This window comes from Ictalurus furcatus, chromosome 7 (genome assembly GCF_023375685.1).
Source record: "Ictalurus furcatus strain D&B chromosome 7, Billie_1.0, whole genome shotgun sequence".
In the NCBI taxonomy this organism is placed as follows: domain Eukaryota; kingdom Metazoa; phylum Chordata; class Actinopteri; order Siluriformes; family Ictaluridae; genus Ictalurus; species Ictalurus furcatus.
The window spans coordinates 5,787,423-5,808,635 of record NC_071261.1 but is presented as its reverse complement, the minus strand read 5'-3'; the positions used below and the strand labels follow the sequence as shown (position 1 = coordinate 5,808,635).

At 38.3% G+C, this 21,213-nt stretch overlaps 1 protein-coding gene and 1 long non-coding RNA gene across 2 annotated transcripts in view; one reads left to right on the top strand and one right to left on the bottom strand.

Annotated features, from left to right (window-relative positions):
* Positions 1–2,044: 2,044 nt before the first annotated feature.
* The window catches only part of chd8 (chromodomain helicase DNA binding protein 8), a 100,662-nt gene continuing 81,493 nt past the window's right edge, over positions 2,045–21,213 (top strand). Inside the window, exons 1-3 of the mRNA XM_053628000.1 lie at positions 2,045–2,268; positions 2,935–3,168; positions 3,337–4,245. Of these exons, the coding sequence (XP_053483975.1) occupies positions 3,337–4,245 (909 nt within the window). The 5' untranslated portion in view covers positions 2,045–2,268; positions 2,935–3,168. The remainder of the gene's footprint in view (positions 2,269–2,934; positions 3,169–3,336; positions 4,246–21,213) is intronic.
* LOC128609513 (uncharacterized) overlaps positions 12,214–21,213 on the bottom strand; it is a 20,943-nt gene continuing 11,943 nt past the window's right edge. Inside the window, exon 2 of the long non-coding RNA XR_008386237.1 lies at positions 12,214–12,624. This is a non-coding gene — a long non-coding RNA (uncharacterized LOC128609513). The remainder of the gene's footprint in view (positions 12,625–21,213) is intronic.

Sequence of the window (21,213 nt, the reverse complement as noted above, 5' to 3'; positions counted from 1 at the left end):
AGTGAATACATTTACAGAACATTAACATTTAAGTTTCATGTTATTGGAACTGAAATGTGTAACCTACTTTGTTGTTTTTATTGACTAATTAGTTTTCTCTAACCTACTCTGAAAACAGAGGTTGGTTTGTGCTGCTCACCTAGCTAGCTGGTTAATGACAAAGCTTGTTAACTTCCATTGCCTTAATGATTTGGCATCAAAATACATACATCTAATGCTGCATTTCATGCAATTGTGTAAAACAAATTGTGTGAAACAAAAATGTAATTTATTCTGACAGTGTAAAATATGCTGGAGCAGCAAAATCCACTGAAGAGCAGCAGAGCAAAGTGGAGAAAACGGCTGCTTTGATCCTATGCAAAAGCATCAGCATTGGGCTTGCACAAGTGCTTATTTTAATGCTTTTTAAAATTGCCTATTGTTATTTAGTGGAAACAAAAACACATAAATTAAACAAACATGCAAGATTTAATCATGTTCAATTTACTAAAGGTCAAAATATTTTTTTTCAGTGCATTCCAGTGACAACTTCTCAGTATAATGCTAACCTACCCTATTTTATAGAGCATTCAGCTATCTATCTTGACTACTTTTACATGGACAGCAGTAATCTAATTATTGACCTTACTCTGAATAAGACAATATTGTGATTAAGGTGTTTACATGAGTCGCTTTTAGAATATTCCTTTAATGTTCCCGTTTTACATGTTCTAGAACATAGATCAATTAACGTCACACGTCGTTACGTCACCACGCCACGCCGTCCGACATTCCCTCCAGAATTTCAGGTATCGCCATACAGTTCGTCTTCGTTATGGTACCGTATACAATTTTGGGTGTTTTTTATTTAAAAAAACGCTTCAAGTGCGGTTAATTATTTGTCATGCTATACGTGCTAATAGACAACTGCTTGAAGCCCTGGGCTCTGTCCCAAACCGCGTACTTACCTACTATATAGTAGCCGAGATGCATGTTTTTCGCCTACTACAAGCCTGTAGTAGGTAAGTACGCGGTTTGGAACGCAGCCGTGCTCTCTTGTTTGACGTGAAACGGTTAAGCACTGCCGTATGTGTACGTGTCCTGTCGCAAAATGCAGTGAAAACTCTCACGCGACGTTAATAGTGTGATTAAGGTGTGTACATGTCTGTAATACACATCAATAATGCGACTGAAACAGGAATACTCCGCTCGTCTTAATTCCGTTTGTGTTTACTTTGAGTATGACTTTAATCAGTTAAGGTAAAAAATGGCTGTTTACATGGTAGTTTCTTAACCAAATTATTGTCGTAATCAGGTTAATATTGGATTATTTTTGTTCATGTAAACGTACTGATTTTTAGCTAACATACTCTGATCAGAAGCCCTAGTAATGCTATATAAGTTTATTTAATAGCAAGTTTGGATACTAGATACCTTTGCTGAAATCTTACTTAATGTTATAATGACTAAATAAATCAATAAAATTTTCCAATTTTGCCCAATTAATCTTCTTTTCAATAAATATTAAAGCTGAATGATAGAATGTGACATTCGGTTAAGCAGCATAACTCCTGGGTATTTTACTGCGCTTATACGCAAATATGACTGATTAATTGGCCTAAACAATGTCCTTTGAGGCAGGTGTGCGATGATTTAGGTGTAGTTCACACACTGCTAACCTGATGGGTGTAAGTGTCCCTTGCAGGTTAGCTATTAGCTTCGTGGATCCAGTGCAAAACTAAAGAAGTGATTTTTTTTGTTTGTTTTGCTGATCGACTACATTTGGTAATGGAAAATTATATACATTTGATTTTTAGCTTAAGTGTTACTTTACTATGGATACCTCAAAATGTGTGTTATTTAATAAATAAGCAAGATTGCATTTAAACGGCTTACAGGTTTGGCTATCGTTCACTGGCGCATTTTACTATTGTACATACTGTAACATGTAACACCGCCTTAAGATCTAACATATAAATTCGAGGAAAACCAGCTACGATAAGTCGACGAGTTTTACTGCTTTGTCAACCAAACTATCGTCTTGGGCACATTTGTTAACCCGCCCCACCCAGTCATTTCGCACACCATAATGATGGACATTTGTTTACACCAATGAGATAAGAGAATGTTGCCGGCCCCTCACACTATTACCCAATCAACGTGAGAAGATGAGACTCGGGCAAGCGCTTTTTCGACATTGGTGTTGGCAAGGTAGTTCCTGCTTTACGCTAGCTGTTTCCAGTAATCGTGTTGTGTGAGAGGGAGAAAGCCATGTGTGTCGATGGAAAGGTAAATTACCATAGCGAAATTGTAATGGAGAGCATTTTTTTTTTATTTACAAGTGATTGGTAGCGCTTTAGTATTTTTTTTTATTTAAATAAAAAAAGGTCTAGCCAATCGTAACAGCTATGCGGCCTTGTTCATGTACGTACTCCTGCTATGTTTTTGTAGCACGTTGTCTTTGGTCCGGTTTGTTGATGAGACGAATTGAAAGAGTCCGAATGAAAGAGCGGTGAAAGTAAACGATGAAAAGTTACCTTTTACATCAATAATCAACAAAAACATAAGCGAGCTCCAGCATTTTTGCACATACACAATGGTTGACCACTCAATGGAGATAGCAAACATTTAATAGGATTGTGCATAGTCGGTATTTAATTTTAGCTTGGTGTCTTGCTAGTTTATCGCCTGGAACTTACCTTGAGTTCATTACAGATAGCATGATCAAAAATTATACAAGGCTTACTTACTATATTTGTTCAGATGAACGCTGCATTGGTATCTTGACATTGATTTGTTACTGAATAATGAATCTAAAAGTAAAAGTGTTCTTTCATGGTCGATGATTTAAAATGAGGTAAGACAGGGCATTTCGCTGTGCAACGATATACTAGTATACTTATGAACGATGTAACATTTGAAATGTTTTATCTTTTGTGTCTCATTCTCCATCAGAATCTCATTCTTCTTTAGCCCATCAAATGAGATTTTTATGTAAGGTCGGCATAATATCCGCTCAGAGGAAAGAGAAGAAAGTATTAGACGAGAGGAAAGAAGGTTTGCTGAACAGGAGGACTGTCTTTGATTCACTATCCCTCCATCGATTTCATATCCACCTGATGTTCACTCATGTTTATAAGATTGATTGATAAATGACTGTAGGGCCTGATTCAACAAAGGAACTAAACTGTAAGTATATTCCAACCTATACTGAGAAATATTGTTCATATTTGCATGTTGTTTGTAATAAATGATATCTATACTTGTACATGTAAGTTCTTGACTTTATATTCTAAATGATTATGTTCTGGTATTTCTTTTAATTTACATTCCTCTTTTTACAAACTGTTTGACAAGATGGCAGATCCCATTATGGACCTGTTTGATGATTCACCACTGTTTAACCTGGATTCCCTGCCAGAAGATGCTTTTTCTCAGGGTTCCTCAGACCCAGTAGAGGAGGCTCTGAAGTTGGCCCTCGGCCAAGTGGATCCCCCATTAGATTCAGATTCAGCCCCAGAAGCCAGTATCCCTGTCCTTAGTGACAGTGCTCAAGCACCACTAACAACCACAACAACAATCTCTTCTGTTCCACTTAAGACGCAACCAGTAAGCCAGGTGCCCCTTTCATCTGTTGCTTCAGCTCCAGTTCCCATTCAGACAATAACTCAGACTTCTGTTTCCATGGCTAGTAGTAGCGGTGGTTCGACTGCTGTTCTTATGAGTTCCCCTTTGGCTGTGTCAGGGTCTCAAGTTGCTCCCCAACACCTTATTACACAACAGGCAGCAGGGCAGGCAGCCCCAAAAATAGTGATTCTGAAGAGCCCTCAGGGTCAAGCCCAAGTACTACAGAGTGTTACAGGAGCTGCGGGCACTGCTGGGAAGCTTACCATTGCAAGAGTTGTGACAGGTGCACCTGTAAGACCTGGAATGTCCATTGTCTCAGGAGGGACAGTATTAAATGCTACACAATCTGTGCAGGGACCGGTAAAGGTGGGGACAGGTGTCCAGAGGTTGGTACAGACACCTAATGGACCTGTGAAGCAGGTGCTACTGACCTCTTTGCCCCAGACACACGTCCAGTTACCTACACAGACACAGATTACGCAAGCACAGACAGAGATGCCAAAGTTGCAGCTTCAAACTCAAGTACAGCCGTCACAGGTGCCGATACAGGCACAGGTCCAAGAGCAGGTTGCTGCTACAACTGGAAGTACAGTGGCAGCTCAAACGCAAGGTGTCACCCTGTCGACAGTAGCACAACAGGTAAGACTGTTTATTTTGTTTTCCCAACCAACTATATTTCAATATTCCAGTAACTATAGAGCCATCTCTGTGTCAGTGTGACGTGATGAAAGTTTATCTTAAGCAGATGTAAAACCTATGACCTAGCACATGGTAACTGAATATTCATAGTAAAAGGTTTAAGCTCTCTGATACCTACTGATGCTTACGAAAAATGAGCTACAAGTAAGTGAACTGTCATAGTGTATTATGCAAAACTATTGTTTACGCTGATGCTGAATTCATGTTGCTTGCCATGTGGGCAAGGTGAATCATTTTTGGTTGATTCTTAATTTTCAATGCCTGGAATTAATAAATATATTTTTTTGGGGGATATGATCCGAGAGCAGGATGGCAACTTGATCACTTCGCACACAAGATATATTAAAAAGATATATTGTGTATTAAGAAAATTGCAGTGTAGTATTTCGAAACACATCTGGTTTACATGTTAACTGATTTCACGTAGCTTTGCTGCTCACTGCCCAATACTGCATAATGCACTTGACTTCAGGTTAATAATTTAATTAAGACCATATTCATATTTCATATTCATTCAAACTGTCAAGTAGTCATGCAAACTACTGATTTTTTTTTGGTCAAAGTAGCACAACATAGTGTCTTAATAAGGCAGGAAATTTAGATTATGACCTTAAATGTGCTAGAAAATGTTGCTAGAAAAATTCATGAGGTGGGAGAACCCAATACACAGTGGTTGGCATTATTCAACCCAGTACATCGTGTTGCCACTGTTTCACATTCCCATAAACAAATTATTAAAAATGTAAATATTACTCACATGAAAAGTTATTACATGAGACAAACAGCAGAGTGCAACGTAAAGAACAGGTTGTTCCATCAAAGGATTTCTAGTCTAGATGATGTGACATGGCACAGTATGCTTCACAACACCGTCCAACTAATCGATAATGAAATTGCCAACTATTTTTAACATTGATTTTTTTTAAATAGATGTTATGTACACTGATTTAAATTCTTTCCACATTATTATTGAACATGTTTGCCACTGAATTAAAGCTGTTAAAAAATGGGGCCCAAATGCAGTGACATGGCTGCCCTGTGGATGCTATTTGTTCACATGTACAGTGGCTTCGTAAAGGATTCCTGCCCCTTCATTTGCACACTTGTTTCAACTTAAAATGGATTAAATATACTTTTTGCCATCTACAATAACCCATAATGACAAAGTGAGCAAATGTATTAGAAACCAAAAACTGAGAAAAATGAATATTGGACCAAAAACCAGGCCAGGAAGTCTAATGTACTCTGATCAGTTGTCAAGATATAGCTGGGCAAGGGTATAGAACCATTTCTAAATCTTTGAATGTTATCAGGAGCACAGTGGTCTGCATCATTGTGAAGTGGAGGAAATTTTCAACCAACATGAGTCTTACTGACCTCGCCAAACTCAGTAACCAGGCCTTGTTCAAGGAGGTGACGCAAACTCATTGGCCGCTCTAATAGAGCTGCAGAATCACTGCTAAAACTAAGCTGCTCTATGATTGCTGTTGCACAGGAGATGAAATACACAAAAATGTGTGTAATGTAAGTCAGATGGAATTGGTACAGGTTTGAGAAGTCAGATGAACAACTTTTATGTAAAATATAATGCTGCATTACATCCTTAGCGATATTTCGCCTGTTGGAATTGCATAACGGGTACCACCATGTTCCTTTTTTTGATTAGCAACATGCTAGGCAGCTAATTCTGATGAGTCATGTATATTTTCTTTTTCAAACAGGGAACAGTATAGGCATTGTTTTAGAATTAATAAACAAATGTCTGAAAGTTGATCAATCTAAAGCTAATACTTGTATGTTCAGTGTAACTCATTTTACTTTACTAGTTTTACTTTGTTTATTTCTGATGCTGTGTGCAGCCATGTTGATTTGATGTCACTCCATAAACGTGGATGGATTTGAGAAGTATACTCCAAGTTCACTTCTCATGTCATGAAATACATGGTCCCCGTTTACACTGTTGAGAAAGAAGGGTTCACTATGTTGTGCAAAAATAGTAACGTGTGTGTATATGTGTGTGTGTGTGTGTGTGTGTATATATATATATATGTGTGTATATATATATATACACACACACACACACACACACATATATATATATATATATATATATATATATATATATATATATATATATATATATATATATATATAATATAATGTATGTATGTATCTTAGTGCTTAAAAAACCCTTTCTTTAAATATCCTTTATTTAACCTCTTTTACTGGTAGGCAAAAAATGGCATTTTTGCCTGTTTTGGGGGTACCTGTGTTCGGCATTGATTTGTTTCGGGATCTCCCACACCACTCATATGACTCATATGAAAGCAGATACTTAAGACTTTAAGAATTAGTAGTTATTTCAAGTATTTCTTCTTTGACCTAGCCTACCTGGGGCAATATATTCAGAATTAAAAAAAATATGTATTTACTTTTAACACAAACGTTATATCTTCACAGAAAATTTTGATATCAACCCCATTCCTGGTCTCAAAGATGCCCCAAGTAACACCCAAAATATGAGGAAGTTATCTCTAACCACTAAAATTGTGTGTAAGGTTATCCAAACACAGGTAAAACCTCTCCAAAATGGCACCAAACGTCTCCAAATGGCACCAAACGTCTCTAAATGACATAAAATCTCTCTAAATGGCACAAAGCTTATAAAAATGGCACAAAGCCTTTAAATATTGCAGACTTCCAGAAATAGCAAACATTTTTTTTAAAGGCACAAAATAACCCCTCCAAATGGCACAAAATGAAAACAAATGGCAGTAGCATGAACTCTGTTACACAATGTGTAATTTCACACACACAAACAACTCTGAAAAAATTATCAAATTATCAAAAATAGTGCCAGAGCCCCAGGTGAATGAGCACTTGCTCTCCGAATGGCTCAAATGATAGACACACGAGTGATCCCTCTCCTCTGACTTCTTTGGGGGGGGGTAGATAGAGCCCCTCAACTGAATCCACGTAATCTTTCTCCAAAAAAAAAAAAGAGCCACTTGGAAATAACTGCTCCAGAAGCTGTGATGCATTCAGGTTTTTTCGGGAGCACGCCGCCGCTATAAGATGCCGATAAATCGCACGCTGGGCGAAAACCAGGAGACAACTAGCAATCAGAAAAAACTGCCAAACATGCAAAACCTGCTGATACCTGCAAATACCTGCTGTATAAAGTTTTGCAGGAAGAGCGCTAGAGCGGAGCTGCCATTTCCTGATAGTTTCTCTGGACGGCCCTGTAGCGCTGTGCTGATTGGCCTGTACCCGCTGACACAACTCAAGACGGACGCGTAAAAGGTTTGGTTGTGTTGATTATGCGTTTGATTTTCTCAGCCTCTGAGTGGTCAATCATGTTGAGTTTGGGCTTGTTTGAAAGCTAGAAGTATCTACAATTGGTCCAAGTGGGTTTCAATCAAGTTAGATTATAATTTAGGAGGCTGGTTGCTCAGCATAGCCAAAGCAGATTAGCTTTTTTTAGATGGTGTCTCAGGTCAGTTTATGGCTAATTACTAAATTCCAGAGGGGTGGGATACCAAAACACTTAATGCATTTTGAAGAGGACATTTGTGATTAAATATGGAACTTTACATTTGTTTTGTTCAATAAAGCTGATGGACTTTATACCGCTGGAAATGTGCATGATTTATAAAACCGCGAGAGAACTGGATTTTCGTCTATGTAGGTAATGTAAGGTAGTAAATGTTTATACATATCTTTCAGTTTATTGTGTGTGTATATATATGTGTGTGTGTGTGTGTGTGTGTATGTGTGTGTGTATATATATATATATATATATATATATATATATATATATATATATATATATATATATATATATATATATATATGTCCGATCTTGGGCTTAAATGTTATAATTTTATTGTGGCAGTTGTATACGGTGTTTTACTATCAAAAAAGCTTTGGTTGTGCTCTCCGATTTATCTCTGTCTCAATGTTTTCGTGGAGAGGTATGAATTGTTTGCCCAGCAGGGAGCTCAAACTCCGCCCCTTTCCCCATCCCCCTGCCCACCAGCAGTTAAGCACACAGACATAAAACTGTACACACAGAAAGCCACAAGTGTCCTGACTAATCTTGTACCAGAACTGCGGTGATAGAATAATTAATTTGTTTAAACTAATTGAAAATGTCCGATAAGTCGTTTTTGCCGGCGGAATGAACGCTAGTGCCAGGGCGAAAGGGGTTAAAAGCACAGTTGTTTACACTATTTGCTGTAGATGGTGCTGTTACCATTTTTGCACCTCTACATTTTTCTAAAGTCCATTCTGATCAATAAACTTTATAAAGTGTGTGATGACATTATGTAAGAACAATAACAATTAGACTTTGGGCTCGGACCATTGATGACCCTCAGGCAGGCAGCCAGGTGTTCTCCTTGCAACCTGTTATGAAGGTCTGATTTGACCTGAAAATGAAGGTAACTAATCAAATAAAGGAAAATTAAAGGTGCGTTTGGATCATACTGTTTGTATTGCCATAGGGCTGTCAATTTTTTTAACTCCCCACTAGGGATGTGACGGTGAGGAAATATTCCCACCGGTTAATCGACGTGACCCCACCGGTAATGCCGGTATCAACGGGGGCTGGGTGGGGGGCATTTCCCTCTTTTCCCCCTTTTCCCCTTCACTTTTAAATTGTTTTTGAATGCTTGTGTGGCCGTGCGCGTTTCTCTTTCGAATTAGCAACAGTTCGGTGGCGGCAATTGCTTGAATGGTGGGTTCATTATTATTCTTAATGAAAAACACAACAACAAAACAGTAACAGTGACAAACTTAAACATAGAACTTTTGAAACCAAATCTTCAGCCATCGTCTTGTCAGTCAGCTCGCTTCAGTCTCGCCACGTGATAAATGAAATCTGACTCCTGTTGATCTGTGCTGCGACTCTGACTCATTCGGCTCATGCTGAATTGAGCAGACGTGTTCAGTTTTTAATTGTAGCACTTGAAATTAACATTTTTTTTATTGGTAGCACTGCTGCTCCCAACCTTAAAAAGTTAGGAGCACCAGCAAAAATTTAGGAGCAACAACTATCTATCTATCTATCTATCTATCTATCTATATATATATATATATATATATAACAGATTTCTTTTCAGATATTTGCTTTTGTCAAAACTTTATCCAAACATTTTCCATGCTCTCCTCCAAATTTACTTTAAGAACGCTGTTTAAACTATATTAATAGTATATTAATGTCTTTCATTTGTCGCTCTTTTGTGTCAGTTCAATTGCAGTCACATCCTTTTTTCTTGTGATCTACCCCCTCCTTCCTGCAGTTAAAACATTTATTTGGTTTAATTCTGATCGTTCTGATATTTTTTTAACATACCCTCTGATGTTCATTCATGTTTATTTTTCAATAAAACTTGTATTTAAGACAAGGATATAATCCATTTACTCACGCTTCTTGCTGACGTTTTGAGTCACCAGCCATGCTCTACCACGCTCATGCACCATAAAGAGCATCAAAACATCATTTAATGTTTGAATTTCGAGATAAAAAAACAAAACATGATTTGGAAGCCGAGACTTTCTTCACAAACAGCTCATTATGAATTCCCAGTTTAAGTGGTAGAGCACATCACATACACACGATAGTGTGAATAAGGTCTGCGCGATGCAAACCACGGCACCAGGGCTCTACAGTGCGACCATTTCACTCCCATTTGTGACTGAAAAGTACTTTGTACAACTGTGAAAAAATATTTAGGAGCACTGGTGAGTGTGTTCTGTTCGGAGTTGTGTAGTACAATCAGAATACAAACTATAACTCCAAAATGCATCTACACCGCACAACAGTTACTTTCACACTGCTTTTCATGTCCTCAGTCAACTGAACAAGTGTGTAAATTACTACAGAGAAGCCATTATGATGAAGAATAACTCTGAACATCATCTGCTTCTCTCAACTTCCCGATCTCACAAACGCCATCTTTTATTGATCCCGCAAAATGACCTGAACCTGTGACTGACATGCTCGTGTAGAGACAGCGGCGTTGGGCATAATAATGCTAACATTACAATATGGGTTTAATTCAAACTTCATTATTAAATAATTCCTCACCAATCATAATCAAGTGTAGCAACTGTTCAGTCTGTAAACATACAGTATGCTGCCGCTCTCCTTCACTCTCTTCAGCACTCTAATAGACAGCGCATTCACGACATTTAAACTCAGGGTTGCCAGATTTCACTAGAAAAGTCAACTCCAGTTTTCATGTCCTGATTTAATCCTCCCAAAACACTATTATCAGCAGACGTGGCAACACTGTACTGGGGAACCCATCTAAAAAGAACAACTGATAAACAAACAGAAAACTAAAATAAATTTTTATTTAGGCATGCTCCATCCATATATTTTTGGAAAATATTTTGAGCTTGTGTTCACCACAGACTTTATTTCAGGGTTTTAACCAAAATCCCATTTAAAAAAAAAAAACAAAAAAACCCCATTGACTTTGGGACGATTGAACCGAAGGGATAAAATGCTAACTGGTTTCTGGGTTTTGGCGTTACAAAATGACATCATCCTTGCGTCACACTATGGTGACTGGCTGTAAGTTTAGGAAGCGCTTGATTTGATCTGTAGTGGAGTTTTCTATGAGCGGCGGGCAAAGTTTAAACGTCAGTATCGCAGTCGATCATGTTCATGTAATCGTGGGCAGTAAAAATCCTAATCGAGATCAATATTCGATTAATTGTGCGGCCCTATATTACACACATTCTAGTCTCCTTGCACTGGCTCCATGTTATTTGTCTACAATATATTATTGTCTACAATAATCTGGCACCTCAATACTTCCCGTACACTCCTTCTCAAACCTTAAGATCGTGTCACCATCATCTACTCCATGTCTCTAGAGCCAAACTTAAAAAATCGAGGTGATCGCGCCTTTGCTACCGCTGGTCCAAGACTTTGAAATACTCTTCCTCTTTATATAAGGCATGCTCCATCCATCTCTGCTTTTAAATCTTCTCGTAAGTCTTACTTATTTTCCCTGGCTTTTAACATCCCCTAACTATATTATTATTTTGGTATCTCTTATATTCATGACTTTTATTGTTTGTTTATTTTGTCTTTATTTTTCTTTTTTTCTCTGCCTTAGTTTATTCCTTTTACTCACTGTACAGCACTTTGGTCAACCTCCATTGTTTTTAAATCTGCTTTATAAATGAACATTAATTGATTTATCTTCTTTTAGTTAAGAACAACATGCAGTTTATCATGTATGTGCAATGGGGTTAAATGTTTGGCACATATCTCTGCAACTTAAGTCATACCGCCATTACCTCTGTCCTTACCCTGTTCCTTGTGGAGAGGTCTCTCACAGTTTATATATATATATATATATATATATATATATATATATATATATATATATATATATATATATATATATATATATATATATATATATATATAGATAGATAGATAGATAGATAGATAGATAGATAGATGTTTATCTTTATATATAGATAGATATATAAGTGTGTGTATGTAAATATATAAATAAAATTAGGGATGTCATGATACCAAAAATCTAGTAGTCGGTTCCGATACCACCAAATGTCCTTGATACCAAAGTCGATACCACGGTGTAGTTTAAATTTTCTTTTAAATAAATTTTACTTTAAAAAAAAAAAAAAAAAAAACTCTCCTAGAGGACATCCTCCTCTTAAAAAAAAAAAAAAAGAAAAAAAAAGGGGTGGGGGGGGAGATATTTTAGTTATCAAACACTGTTTCACAATGACTAATAGAAAAGTGGAGGATACAAGTGCTAAGGTGCACTCCTAAATACACACACACACACACCTTGTACTCTGAATGCAGGCATTAGTTTAAATTCACTGATATGGTGGCAGGCCAAAAATTCAATTCAATTTTATTTGTATAGCGCTTTTTACAATAGACATTGTCTCAAAGCAGCTTTACAGAAATATCAACATGGTATACAGATATTAAAGGTGCGAATTTATCCCAACTGAGCAAGCCACTGACTGGCGATGGTGGCAAGGAAAAACTCCCTAAGATGTTTTAAGAGGAAGAAACCTTGAGAGGAACCCGACTCAGAAGGGAACCCGTCCTCATCTGGGTAACAACAGATAGTGTGAAAAAGTTCATTATGGATTTATATGAAGTCTGTTTGGCCTTAGAAACAGCCGTAGTCCCAGCAATCTGGTATTGGAGTAGATGAGCGCTCCATCCAGAGGTGGGACATCCGAAACGGATCAGGCAGGTCCGGAGAGCAGAGAAGATCAGGATCTCTAGTATCTCCATAAAATCGTGTGTGGCTTGACAGAAGGAGAGAGGGAGAGAAAAGATTATTAGGACTTTGCTAAGCATAACAGAAAGTCTAGTCAGGGTAGGCTTGAGTAAACAAATACGTTTTAAGCCTAGACTTAAACACTGAAACTGTGTCTGAGTCCCGAACACTAATTGGAAGACTGTTCCGTAACGGTGGGGCTTTATAAGAGAAAGCTCTTCCCCCTGCTGTAGCCTTCACTATTCGAGGTACCAACAAATAACTTGCATCTTTAGATCTAAGTAGGCGCGGCAGATCATAGAAAACCAAAAGTTTGCTTGGATACTGTGGCGCGAGACTGTTTAGTGCTTTATAAGTTAATAATAGTATTTTATAATCAATGTGAGATTTCACTGGGAGCCAATGCAGTGTTGAGAAGATTGGGCTGATATAGTCATATCCTCTGCTTCTAGTTAGGACTCTAGCAGCTGCATTCTGGACTAACTGGAGTTTGTTTATGCTCCTACTGGAACATCCAGACAGTAAGGCATTACAGTAATCTAGTCTAGAGGTGACGAAAGCATGAACTAATATTTCTGCAACATGTGACAATATATTTATTATCTTAGAAATATTTCTGAGATGAAAGAAGGCTATCCTATTAATATTATCTACATGAGCATCAAATGATAGGCTGGAGTCAACAATCACTACAAGGTCTTTTACTGCTGTACATGACGAAACGGAAAGACCATCTGGAGTTACTGTGTAATCAGAAAGCTTACTTCTAGCTACATGTGGTCCTAGTGCTTTTGTCCAAGTACTTTTCTCTTATCAGAATTAAGTAAGAGGAAGTTAATAAGCATCCAATGTCTATTGTCCTTTACACATTCCTCAACTTTATTAAGCTGCTGTCTGTCCTCTGGCTTCGCTGAAACATACAGCTGTGTATCATCAGCATAACAGTGGAAGCTTATTCCAATGTTATGAATAATTTGACCTAGCGGTAGCATATATAACGTAAAAAGCAGTGGGCCTAAAACAGAACCTTGTGGAACACCAAATTTAACCTCGGTATGCGTTGAGAAGTCGTCATTTACATCTACGAACTGATCACGATCGGTGAAATAAGACCTGAGCCAGGAGAGGACTGTTCCCTTAATGCCAGCAACATTTTCTAATCTGTCAAGGAGAATAGTATGATCTATAGTATCAAAAGCTGCACTAAGGTCAAGTAACACAAGCAGTGAGACACAACCCTGATCAGAGGCCAGTAGTAGGTCATTTACTACTTTAACTAACGCTGTCTCTGTGCTGTGATGAGGTCTAAATCCTGACTGATACATTTCATGAATGTTATTCCTATGCAATTATGAGCATAGCTGCTGTGCTACAAACTTTTCTAATATCTTAGAGATGAAGGGGAGATTTGATATTGGTCTATAGCTGGACAGTTGAGAGGGGTCAAGGTCAGGTTTTTTAATCAGGGGTTTAATAACTGCTAATTTAAATGATTTAGGTACATAGCCAGTGCTAAGGGAAGAATTACTTATATTTAAAAGTGGTTCAGTTACTCCAGGACAAATCTGTTTAAAGAAACATGTAGGTACAGGGTCTAGTATGCAAGTTGATGAATTTGCTGAAGAGATTAATGAAGCTAGTTCGGTCTCTCTAAAGGGAGTAAAATATTCTAAAAATTGATTTGATATTGTTATATTATCAACCACAGCGTTAGTTATAATACTGTCTGGTTTTAATTTAATAGCCCGAATTTCACATCTAATATTTTCAATCTTGCCAATCAAAAATTTCATGAAATCTTCACTGCTATGTAATGATTGAGTGCTTCTTTCTGTAGTGGTTTTATTCCTAGTTAATTTTGTTACTGTGTTGAATAGAAATCTAGAATTGTTTTTGTAAAAAAGATTTATTAAAATCATTAACATGTGAATAATTATTAGTGACCGTAGCTACATTTAGCTGACAGAACATGGGCTGAATGGCGATGCATGGTGGCCCATTAGGACGTAGTTTATAACATTGCAGTGCGTTAGCATCGTTAACAAATAACTGGCTATCGCTAACATTACATGGAGCATAATGTTAGCTGGTTTCACAGCAACAATTCAGCGGCCTCAAACAAATATAATATAGGACTGTCTTTCAGGTGCTTTACCAAATTCCAGGTGTTTCCTCACTTTGTTGGAAATGAACGATACCATTGGTTACACACCGGCTTCAGCGAATCAGTTATGTTTGTTGTCATCCGCCTCGAATGTGAAGTATTTCCATATTTGACTCCTACCATCTTTCCTCTCTACGAGTCGGGGCGGAGCTAAACTTGTGTAAAAATCTTCTGTAGTGTTTCCCGTGTGCTTGTTGGCGTTCTTCTAGTTCACCACTTGTGGACCAACTAAAACACTTGCACGTATTTGCTGCCCCCTTCAGGTCCGGAAGAATTGTAACCACGGTACCTTCATTACAAGCGGTACTTACGCTACTGCAGAAGAACAGGTACCATGACGTTTTAATAATGTTGGTACCGAAGTATCAGTTCTCGTGGCATCCCAAATATGTGTGTGTGTGTGTTTGTGTTTATTTTTTTATTTATATATATATATATATATATATATATATATATATATATATATATATTATATGTGTGTGTGTGTGTGTGTATATGTATGTATATATGTGTGTGTGTATATACACACGGTATCTCACAAAAGTGAGTATACCCCTTGCATTTTTGTAAATATTTGATTATATCTTCTAATGTGACAACACTGAAGAATTGACACTTTGCTACAATTTAAAGTAATGAATGTACAGCTTGTATAACAGTGTAAATTTGCTGTCCCCTCAAAATAATTCAACACACAGCCATTAATGTCTAAACCACTAGCAACAAAAGTGAGTACACCCCTAAGTGAAAATTGGGCCCAATTAGCCATTTTCCCTCCCCGGTGTCATGTGACTTGTTAGTGTTACAAGGTCTCAGGTGTGAATGTGGAGCAGGTGTGTTAAATTTGGTGTCATCGCTCTCTCACACTCCCTCATACTGGTCACTGGAAGTTCAACATGGCACCTCATGGCAAAGAACTCTCTGAGGATCTGAAAAAAATAGTTGTTGCTCTACATAAAGATGGCCTAGGCTATAAGAAGATTGCCAAGACCCTGACACTGAGCTGCAGCACGGTGGCCAAGATCATACAGCGGTTTAACAGGACGGGTTCCACTCAGAACAGGCCTCGCCATGGTCGACCAAAGAAGTTGAGTGCATGTGCTCAGTGTCATATCCAGAGGTTGTCTTTGGGAAATAGAAGTATGAGTGCTGCCAGCATTGCTGCAGAGGTTGAAGGGGTGGGGGGTCAGCCTGTCAGTGCTCAGACCATACGCCACACACTTCATCAAATTGGTCTGCATGGCTGTCATCCCAGAAGGAAGCCTCTTCTAAAGATGATGCACAAGAAAGCCTGCAAACAGTTTGCTGAAGACAAGCAGACTAAGGACATGGATTACTGGAACCATGTCCTGTGGTCTGATGAGATCAAGATAAACTTATTTGGTTCAGATGGTGTCAAGTGTGTGGTGGCAACCAGGTGAGGAGTACAAAGACAAGTGTGTCTTTGTCAAGACAAGTGTGCCTACAGTCAAGCATGGTGGTGGGAGTGTCATGGTCTGGGGCTGCATGAGTGCTGCCGGCACTGGGGAGTTACAGTTCCCTGAGGGAATGCCAACATGTACTGTGACATACTGAAGCAGAGCATGATCCCCTCCCTTTAGAGACTGGGCCACAGGGCAGTATTCCAGCAGGATAACGACCCCAAACACACCTCCAAGATGAACACTGCCTTGCTAAAGAAGCTGAGGGTGAAGGTGATGTACTAAACCCTATTGAGCATCTGTGGGGCATCCTCAAACGGAAGGTGGAGGAGCACAAGGTCTCTAACATCCACCAGCTCAGTGATGTCGTCATGGAGGAAGAGGACTTCAGTGGCAACCTGTGAAGCTCTGGTGAACTCCATGCCCAAGAGGGTTAAGGCAGTGCTGGAAAATAACGGTGGCCACACAAAGTGTTGACACTTTGGGCCCAATTTGGACACTTTCACTTAGGGGTGTACTCACTTTTGTTGCCAGTGGTTTAGACATTAATGGCTGTGTTGAGTTATTTTGAGGGGACAGCAAATTTACACTGTTACACAAGCTGTACACTCACTACTTTACATCGTAGCAAAGTGTCATTTCTTCAGTGTTGTCACATGAAAAGATATAATCAAATATTTACAAAAATGTGAGGGGTGTACTCACTTTTGTGAGATACTGTGTGTATGTGTGTGTATATATATATTTTTTAGTTTATGTAAGTTTCAGTTATATAGAAGTATTTATGCATTAGTTTTTTATGGATGCACAAAAAGCACTGAATTAGTCCTAAATTAATTTTTATATATATATAAATAAGTTTAGGACTGTAGTTTAATTCAGTCGTATATATTTGGACAAACAGTCGTGTAAAATTTTAGTCTGAAGTTTCTATTTGTAACACATTTTATTTTAAATAAACGAAAAAAATTACTGAAAAGTACTGAAAGTTTGCGCCCCCCCCCCAATCCGATAAATCGATTAACCAAAAAAAATCGGCCAACTAATCGATTATCAAAATAATGGTTAGTTGCAGCCCTAGTATGAACTCATAATCCATTTGTACTGGATTAATTGGAAACTTTGAAGCTAGTGTTAATCATGTAGCATTGTGCTTCTTGAAAATTCTGTTTTTCAAGTCTTGCTTTGAAATGTTTATTTTTAGATCTGATTTCTCCTTCTCTGAGTATTTATTCTGATTTGTTTTCTAAGATACAGTACTCTACAAAACTACTGGAATGCCAAGGAAAATTCACTTTATTTTGCTGTAGACTGAAGAAATTTGGGTTTCAAAAGATGAATATGAGGAGTGTTTAGAATTTCAGGTTTTAGTTCCAAGTATTTATATGTAGATGTGTTAAACGACATAGAAAATGTGCTATGTTCTATCAGACCACCCAATTTGTAGGTGAGCAAAAATATTGGAACATGTGTATGACCGATGTTTCTTGTTACCCAGGTGTGTCGTGTTGGGTAGATTGATTAAATAATATAAAGCTCTGAACATCTGATCTTGGTTTTAACAAAGATCATGTGCTCTTCAGTTTTACCTGTGAAGACTGCGTTTGTTGTTAAAAAGGATAAGCCAGCATGAAAATCAGATCTGACTATGGGAGAAAAGTAAGCCATTTTGAAGCTGAGAAAAGTTTGTGCAATGCCTCTGATTGATTTTCCCAAGAAGATGCATTGGACAAACATTGGACATGGCCAGTATCCTGAAAAGGAAAGAAACCACTGGTGTACTGACAGACATAGAATGGGTTGGCCAAGGAAAACAGCTGATATACATTGAGAGCTGTGAAGAAAAACCCCAAAACAGTCCACAGGGCAGGGGTGAACATAACCAACAACCTCCACAGGGCAGGGCTGAAGATATAACATTCCACTGTTCGAAGAAGACTGAGAACAGAAATATCGAGGCCATACCACAAGATGCAAACCACTCATGAGCAAGCAATAAGAATCGGAAAGCCAGTTTGGAATTTGCAAAGAAATACAGCGATGTGCCACATGTTCGGGCCCAAGATTAACCTTTATCATGCAGCAAGACAGTGATCCAAAATACAATGCCAACTCAATAAAGGACTTTTTGAGGGTTTTAGACTGGCCCAGTCAATCACCAGGCCTTAACCCTATTGAGCATGCGTTTTACTTCCAGAGCGCTCTGGAGCAGGTTTTCATCAAGGATGTCTCTGTACATTGCTACATTCATCTTTTCCTCGATCCTGACTAGTCTCCCAGTTCCTGCCGCTGAAAAACATCCCCACAACATGATGCCACCACCATGCTTCACTGTAAGGATGGTATTGGCCAGGTGATGACTGGTGTCTGGTTTCCTCCAGACATGATGCTTGCCATTCAGGCCAAAGAGTTCAATCTTTGTTCAGTCTTTGGTCTGAGAGTCCTTCAGGTGCCTTTTGGCGAACTCCAGTCGGGCTGTCGTGCCTTTTACTGAGGAGTGGCTTCCGTCTGGCCACTCTACCATACAGGCCTGATTGGTGGAGTGCTGCAGAGATGGTTGTTCTTCTGGAAGGTTCTTCTCTCTCCACAGAGACACGCTGGAGGTCTGTCAGAGTTACCATCGAGTTTTTGGTCACCTCCCCGACTAAGGCCCTTCTCCCCCGATCGGTCAGGCAGTCCTGCTGGTTCCAGACTTCTTCCATTTACGGATGATGGAGGCCACTGTGCTCATTGGGACCTTCAATGCTGCAGAAATGTTTCTGTACCCTTCCCCAGATCTGTGCCTTGATACAATCCTGTCTTGGAGGTCTACAGACAATTCCTTGGCTTGGTTTGTGCTCTGACATGCATTGTTAACTGTGGGACCTTATATAGACAGGTGTGTGCCTTTCCAAATCATGTCCAATCAACTGAATTTACCACAGGTGGACTCCAATCAAGTTGTAGAAACATCTTAAGGATGATCAGTGGAAACAGGATGCACCTGAGCTCAATTTTGAGCTCAAATTTTAATTTTTTGCAATTCATGGCAAAGGCTGTGAATACTTATGTAAATGTGCTTTTTTGTTTTTTATTTTTAATAAATTTGCAAAGATTTCAAACAAACTTCTTTCACGTTGTCATTATGGGGTATTGTTTGTAGAATTTTGAGGAAAATAATGAATTTAATGCATCTTGGAATAAGGCTGTAACAGAACAAAATGTGGGAAAAGTGAAGCGCTGTGAATACTTTCTGGATTGTGTGTATGTGTGCGTGTATGTGTGTGTGGGTGTATGTGTATGTATGTATATGTGTGTGTATATATATATATATATATATATATATATATATATATATATATATATATATATATATATATATATATATATATTAATTAGAGCTGCAACAACTAATCGATAATAATCGTCTAAAGACAGTGAGTAACACTGAGTAAAACCACAAGGTGCAGTAAAAGTTAGTTTTTATTATTAATTTAGTACCGTAGCTTAATTCTGTGCTTTTTGTGCATCCATAAATTTTTTTTTGCATAAATACTATTATGCATAATTTTTTTATGGATGCACAAGAAGTGCATCCATAAAAAAAAATTGGAGAATTGGAATGCTGACTACATGCCCTGCCTTCTTTTCATACATCAGTGTCCAACCTTCCTAATGTTGTAGCTGAATTTGCTCAAGTGCCCACAGCCATGCTCTAAAGTCTAGTGGGAATTCTTCCAGAAGAGTGGAGGTTATTATAAATTAGGGTGTCACAGCAGCAGCAAAAAAAATAAGAAAGAAAGAAGATATTGTATTGTTCTCCTTACTGGGGATAAGGAGTATATACAAGATGTATACATATCTCTGTGTGTGTGTGTGTATGTGTGTGTGTGTGTGTGTGTGTGTGTATAAAATATGAACATATGTGTATATAAGGGCTAAACGATTATGGCAAAATTGATAATCCCGATTATTTTGATCAATATTGAGATCTCGATTATTTATCACGATTATTTTAGGGACAACATTTTTATTGCACTTTCACATTTAAATTGACACACTGCTGCTTTCAGCTCCATGTTGTGCTACATTCCTGATAATGTACAAATCTTTGCATGAAATTAGACTGATCCTTAAAGTGCATCATCTCGTAGAAGCAAAATATCAATAAAATTGTACCCAAAATATAGGATAAGTAAAAATAAAAATGCCATCAACCAAATGAAAAATATGCATCAATTATAACAATATGCAACTAAATGAAAACAATTCAGGCGTATTCAGAAAAGGAAATATAATTAGTCTTTATTAGTTACATATAAATTACAGCACAGTGAAATTCAAACAGAATGTTTCAATCATAGCCATGATACTGCACCCCTGGAGCAGAGAGGGTTAAGGGCCTTGCTCAAGGGCCCAACAGTGGCAGCTTGGCAGTGCTGGGGCTTGGACCCTTGGACTGACCTATTGTTCAGTAACCCAGAGCCTTAACCGTCAAGACACCACTGCCCCATAACACAGTGTTTACAGGTTTTTGGCAAGAAACACCAGTCTGTCCACATTTTCTGGCTTGAGGGACGAGTGAAGGCAGGTCACTACATTTCCCCCAGTGCTTAAAACCCTCTCTGAAGGGGAACTTGTGGCTGGAATGCACAAGTACTTTTTTGCTAGTTTCGAGAGTCGTGGATATAGTCTCTGGTGTTCCCTCCACCAGTCCAGCGGGTCTTCTTCACTGTCAGTATTGTCCAATTGTAAATAGGACTGTAGCTCAGAGGTTGTAGCTTGTTGTTCGTGGTGGGGTGGGGGTCTTAGTGTGGTTCCCTCAGTGGTCTTGAAGAAGCTCCCCAAGGTCTTCTTTTTCTTTGAAGTGGGTGCATCCTCAGCAGTCTCAACATGGGGATCAGTTGGGCCCATGTCCTTGAAAAGAGTATGGTAAATCTAATGATCAATAATCTAATGAAACATATTTAACATCCATATCCAGAAAGTAGATTACAGCACGTTACAGCATTTAATTTTGCACATTTTAATCTACTTAATTCATTTATAAAAA